General features: G+C 48.0%; 1 protein-coding gene across 4 annotated transcripts in view; it reads right to left on the bottom strand.

Annotated features, from left to right (window-relative positions):
• Nucleotides 1-1894, bottom strand: part of KIF2A (kinesin family member 2A) — a 97443-nt gene extending 95549 nt beyond the window's left edge. The window contains exon 1 of one of the 4 annotated variants that reach the window (XM_006134427.5): nucleotides 1456-1894. In XM_006134427.5, coding sequence (XP_006134489.2) covers nucleotides 1456-1519 — 64 coding nt within the window. In that variant the 5' untranslated portion in view covers nucleotides 1520-1894. The remainder of the gene's footprint in view (nucleotides 1-1455) is intronic. The other 3 variants (XM_006134428.5, XM_006134429.5, XM_006134430.5) reach the window with 3 other exon arrangements.
• Nucleotides 1895-6000: the final 4106 nt, after the last annotated feature.

Here is a 6000-nt window from a genome sequence, read left to right on the forward strand (position 1 = left end):
TGGAGGCAATTTTTTTCCCCAAACATAAGCAAGACATGCAATCCACAATTATATCTACTAAAAGCTCACAGAACTCTCAGTTAAAGAATTTCACAAGCACAATGAAGTATTTTAAAAAAAGCACTATCTATAAAGAAATCTGCAATACACTGAAATCAATCAATGAAAAGCCTATCCCGTTCTGTGCGTCACACACAAGTCAATATCACAAACTGAGATGTTATGTATACTAAGTGATGGCAGTCTTAATGACATAAAAATGCAGTGTTTAACATTTGATCTAGACAAGCAGGAAGAGAAGGTAGTTAAGCTGCATCAGGATGTGTTATCTGCTGCCTCATGCTCTAGCCATACTCTTAAGCTTCAGCACCATGAATCTCCAGGGTTATCCCTCAGCTGCTGCACAAGGATCTGAACGTCTCAAGACAGGTTCTAAATAGTCACACTACTGAACAATAATGGACTTCCCAGAAACAATCCCAATGTGATTCCATCCCCACAGAAGTTCAGATCTTGGAAAGGTGCTCACGTATTCAAAGTACAAAACTGCAAGTATGAAAAGCCTGTCCATTGATTCAACTACCAAAATCCTCATTCAACCTCTGACCTAACCCCTATTTAGACAACATACCCACTACACAAGTTTTATCACCCCAAAACGCAGTCACTGTCTCCTAACTTCATGTGCATCTCCAGAAATCAGTGCACATGCTACTGAGCAGGCAGGAAGGAAAAAAAATACTGGATCAACAACTGAGAGGTCTAAATACAGAGCAATGTATTACATTGCAAAGAGGTGCCCAATAGCCAAAATAGCATCAGGGTTTCTGTTAGATGATGGAGGGAGGGAGTGTCCATTGCCATGTACTGTAAGTGCAGCTAGCCACAGCTTGTGTTTCAGTGTGACTGCGAAGTTATCGCCGTACATTACAATAGCCATCATCGCCTCTTCTGCTCTTCCTCCCCACCCATCTCTCACCCTTCCCCAGCCCAAACTTCCCTCTTTGTGGTCTCCACCCCAAATCAGTGCGTCTCCCCTCCCTCCAGTTATCTACCGCCTCACCCCGGACCAGACCTTCCGCTTTTTCCTTTCTGCCTTCCCTTCCCCCCAGCCAGCCCATATCCTCCTTCCTCCCCTAACTCATCCCCGCTCCCCGAGCCACAGCCTCCATCCCCTTACCAGCCCCTCCCCTCCTCCCAGCATTGCAGCAGCCTCCCCGTCTCCAGCGGCGGCGGCTGCCGCCCGTGTCCCTCGCGCAGCTCCCCCCTCCCACCCGGCGCACCCGGGAAACGGCACCAACGCTCCCTAACAACCGCAGCAAACAGCAGGCCCAGGCCGGCCCCTCCTCGGGCCCCGCGCGCACAATGGGCCCCGCGCGCAGCCCCCTGCCTCGCAGAGGAGGCGGCGGCGGGGGCTGGGGGCTGCGGCCGCTCTGCCTCCTCCCCTTCGCTCACCATCGCTGCGCTTGATCTCCACATAGATCCCGATCTGGATCTTGCCGAAGTTGGCCGCTGCCATCGCTTCATGGGGCAGCCGGGGTCCGAGGCGCTGCCGGGCGGACGCGCAGGAGACGGGGAGGGCACAGGGCAGCAGCTCGGGGGAGGGGAGAAAAGGCGCCGGCCGGATACAACAGGCGCTGGGAGCCGCTGCGCCTGCGCACTTCTCGGAGGCGTCACTCTCGGCGGGACCGGCTTAAGGGGGGTGGTACCTCCGGCTTGGCCTGCGCCTGCTGCAGGAGAGGGCGCTGGGACCTCCCGCTTCCTCCGCCCCTCGGAAGCGCTTCCCGGGACCGTTCGCGGGGGTGCTGAGGTGACCGCGACCATGGCCCTGCTTACGGCAAAGCGGCGCTGACACCCGCCACTCCGGTTTGATTCCCCTTCCTCCCGTAACAGCTGCCCCCACACACGTGTCCCCCCACCACCCCGCCGATACCTCCGCCCCCTTCTAACCCGGCTCCCGCGCGGACCCACAGCCAGCCCCACTGTGCACCATGCACTGATCAGTCCTCCCACCGCAGTGTGGCACCCTTAAAACCAGCCGCTTGTCCTTGTTCTTCCCTCCCCCAGCTCGCGTTCCCCTGTTTAAACCCTTCCCCTCGCTCTAATACACCATCTGCAACTCAAGCCCATTAGTTATCTTCGCCAGTCCCCAGGCAAGGCCACTGTGAGAAGACCCATGCCCCAGCTTTCTGCCTCCACCTCCTCTTGTTCCCTGCTTCACAAAGTCATCATCTCATTTGTACCCACGCAGGAGGGTTCAGCCACCCTGGGCCATGATACCCTATGAAACCCCTCCTTTATTTTCTCAGGTGCTGTGCAAAGCCATCTCCTTACCAAATGCACCAACTCACATTGATTTACCATCAGTTGACAACAATTTCTCCTGTGAGGCCAAGGCCATCTTGTTAATAACATAGGTCCTACTAACTTCAGCTCACAATAAGTCCCCTAGAGTTAAAGGGAATATACAGAAGCCTGTTGGTGAGCATTTCAGCTTGCCTAGCCACAGTCTGACAAACCTGCAAGTAGCTGTCTTGTCACAAACCAGCTCTAGAAGCCAAATACACAGAGAAGCCCTGGAATCCCAGTTTATCCACAAATTCAGTTCACATACTAATGGACTCAATCGTGATAATGGGCTGATGGGGACTCTGCCTACTTAATAACCACTGAAGATGCTAACAGCTCCCTGCGTGGTATCCTTCCTGGTTTAGGAATCTATCTATCTATTGACTTGGATTTTTATCTGCTGAGGTTTAAGTACCCATTTCCAGATACTTAATGATACTCTGTCTCCCACCCACCCCTCCCTTTTTCTTTCTCTTCTTCTTCTTCCCCACTCCTATTTAGAGTTTTCATATCCCAAACTCATAACTCCAGTCATCTGAAGAAGTGGGCTGTGCCCACAAAAGCTCATGATGCCATCTACATGTTTCATTAGTCTATAAAGTGCTACGAGACCATTTGTTGTTGTTTTTTTACCATAGAATGTTATTTCTTTAAAAAGTGTTCATATTCGTCTCTTTCTCGTAATGATTCCACTGGTGCCTTAAAAATTGTACTTCAAGTTTATCCCTCTGTAAATATCTCATGCCAAAGCCCTCTTTTTAAAATTCACATTCACATCCCTCCTACCTGTCATTTCCTCCACCAGAACAAAGTATCCTATTAAAAATTGGCACCTCTGTAGTCTCTGTAAACAGACACAATAACTTCCTCTCCAGTAAAGCCAGTCCATTCAAAATTAGCACCCAGTATTCCCCAGTATCAGACACCTATCAACCCAGCAAAGTAACTGTTCAATATAAGTTTTACTTCCCCCACATACACTTGACAGTCCCCCCTCCCCTATTCTGACATAGCCAGTCCACTAGCAATCTATTCCACAGACTCCACCCTAGAAGTCTCCCCCACTGTCGAGACGTAATAACTGACATCACCAATTTATCCCCACCACACAACTCCCTAAGCCTAGCAGAATTTCTCACAAAAATGTGGTAGCTTGTTGTTCTTTCCATCAGTGAGTCAGCTCTAGCAGAACTTAGGCAAGATTAAGTGATTTGCTCAAGGTCTCACACTGAATCAGAAGCAGTGCTGGGCCAAAAACTCAGACTGGTATTGCCCCAACCTTTACTCTAAACACTAGACTATGCTGCTGACGGCCTTTATACATCACTGAGAAACTAAAGATAACAAACCAATTTTTTTCCTTTGACAGGGAGGAGTATTTATACAGGAATGTTCCACATTTGTATGTATGTAAATAGGTAACTTATAGGTAAGGTGCCAATAGATTAGGCCCAAGAGAGCAGGGAGCCAATGTAGCACAGTTCCTGAGCTTCATAGGATCAATAAAACTCACTGGCTGCGTCTAGACTGGCAAGTTTTTCCACAAAAGCAACTGCTTTTGCGGAAAAACTTGCCAGCTGTCTACACTGGCCGCTTGAATTTCCGCAAGAACACTGACATCCTACTGTCTGAAATCATTGCTTCTTGCGGAAATGCTATGCTGCTCACGTTCAGGCAAAAGTCCTCTTGCGCAAATGCTTTTGTGCAAGAGGGCCAGTGTAGACAACACAGTATTGTTTTGCGCAAAAAAGCCCCGATCGCGAAAATGGCGATTGGGGCTTTCTTGCTCAAAACAGCATCTACCCGTTTTGCGGAAAAGCGTCCATGCCAATCTAGACACTCTTTTCCGCAAATGCTTTTAACGGAAAACAAAATATAGTAAAATAAAATTGAAATACATGTCATTGTAGAGTCAACCCAGAAATATGTGAAGCAAAGTATCCCCTATCCAGCAAAACACTTAAGCATGGGCTTAACTGTAAGTATATGACTTAGCACCTTGGAAGTTCACTGTGTTACAAAATGGGATATTGCCAGATATGCTTAGGAAGATATAGGCAAATCAAAGTTCTTGTGTGTCTGGAGCCTATTCCCACGTATGTGTTGGGTTAGGAGATGAGAGTGAAGGACCATGTTTTTGTGAGAATGACAGAGAGACATACAGGCTGTGTCTACACTGACAAGTTATTCCGGAAAATCAGCCGCTTTTCCGGAAAAACTTTCCAGATGTCTACACTGGCCACTTGAATTTCCAGAATAGCACTGACGATCTCATGTAAAATCATCAGTGCTTTTCCGGAAAAACTATGCTGCTCCCGTTCAGGCAAAAGTCTTTTTCCGGAAAACTGTTCCGGAAAAGGGACAGTGTAGACAGCACAGTAGTGTTTTCCACAAAAAAGCCCCGATTGCGAAAATGACGATCGGGGCTTTTTTGCGGAAAAGTGCGTCTAGATTGGCCACGGACACTTTTCCGGAAAAAGTGCTTTTCCGGAAAAGCGTCCTGCCAATCTAGACGCGCTTTTCCGAAAATGCTTTTAACGGAAAACTTTTCCGTTAAAAGCATTTCCGGAAAATCATGCCAGTGTAGACGTAGCCACAGTGTGTGAGCATGACAGAGATTTGTATTGCCAAGCTCCCTCTGTCCCCCTTTCTCTATGTGGAGATAGGTTACAGGAGTGGGGGGGAGGGAGGGACACCATAACATCTGTACACACACCACTTCTCCCTCCCACACCCTGCACAGCAAGCAGGAGGCTCCAAGGGGAGCAGCGCTAAGGCAGAGAGCAGGAGCACCATAGAATCATAGAATCCTAGGACTGCAAGGGACCTCGAGAGGTCATCGAGTCCAATCCCCTGCCCTCATGGCAAGACCCAGTACTGTCTAGACTATCCCTGATAGACATTTATCTAACCTACTCTTAAATATCTCCAGAGATGTAGATTCCACAACCTCCTTAGGCAGTTTATTGCAGTGTTTAACCACCCTGACAGATAGGAAGTTTTTCCTAATCTCCAACCTAAACCTCCCTTTCTGCAATTTAAGCCCATTGCTTCTTGTTCTATCCTCTGAAGCCAAGAACATTTTTTCTCCCTCTTCCTTGTGACACCCTTTTAGATACCTGAAAACCAGTATCATGTCTCCTCTCAATCTTCTCTTTTCCACACTAAACTAGCCTAGTTCTTTCAGTCTTCCTTCATAGGTCATGTTCTCTAGACCTTTAATCATTCTTGTTGCTCTTCTCTGGACTTTCCAATTTCTCCACATTTTTCTTGAGATGTGGGGCCCAGAACTGGACACAGTACTCCAACTGAGGCCTAACCAGCACAGAGTAGAGCGGAAGAATGACTTCTCTTGTCTTGCTCACAACACACCTGTTAATGCATCCTAGAATCATGTCTGCTCTTTTTGCAACAGTGTTACACTTTTGACTCAGTTAGCTTGTAGTCCACTATAACCCCTAGATCTCTTTCTCTCGTACTCCTTCCTAGACAGTTGCTTCCCATTCTGTATATGTGAAACTGATTGTTCCTTCCTAAGTGGAGCTCTTTGCATTTGTCCTTATTAAACTTCATCCTGTTTATCTGAGACCATTTCTCCAATTTGTCCAGATCATTTTGAATTAAGACCCTATCCTCCGAAGCAGTTCCAAC

Source organism: Pelodiscus sinensis, chromosome 6 (assembly GCF_052426305.1).
Source record: "Pelodiscus sinensis isolate ZL-2025 chromosome 6, ASM5242630v1, whole genome shotgun sequence".
NCBI classification, from domain to species: domain Eukaryota; kingdom Metazoa; phylum Chordata; order Testudines; family Trionychidae; genus Pelodiscus; species Pelodiscus sinensis.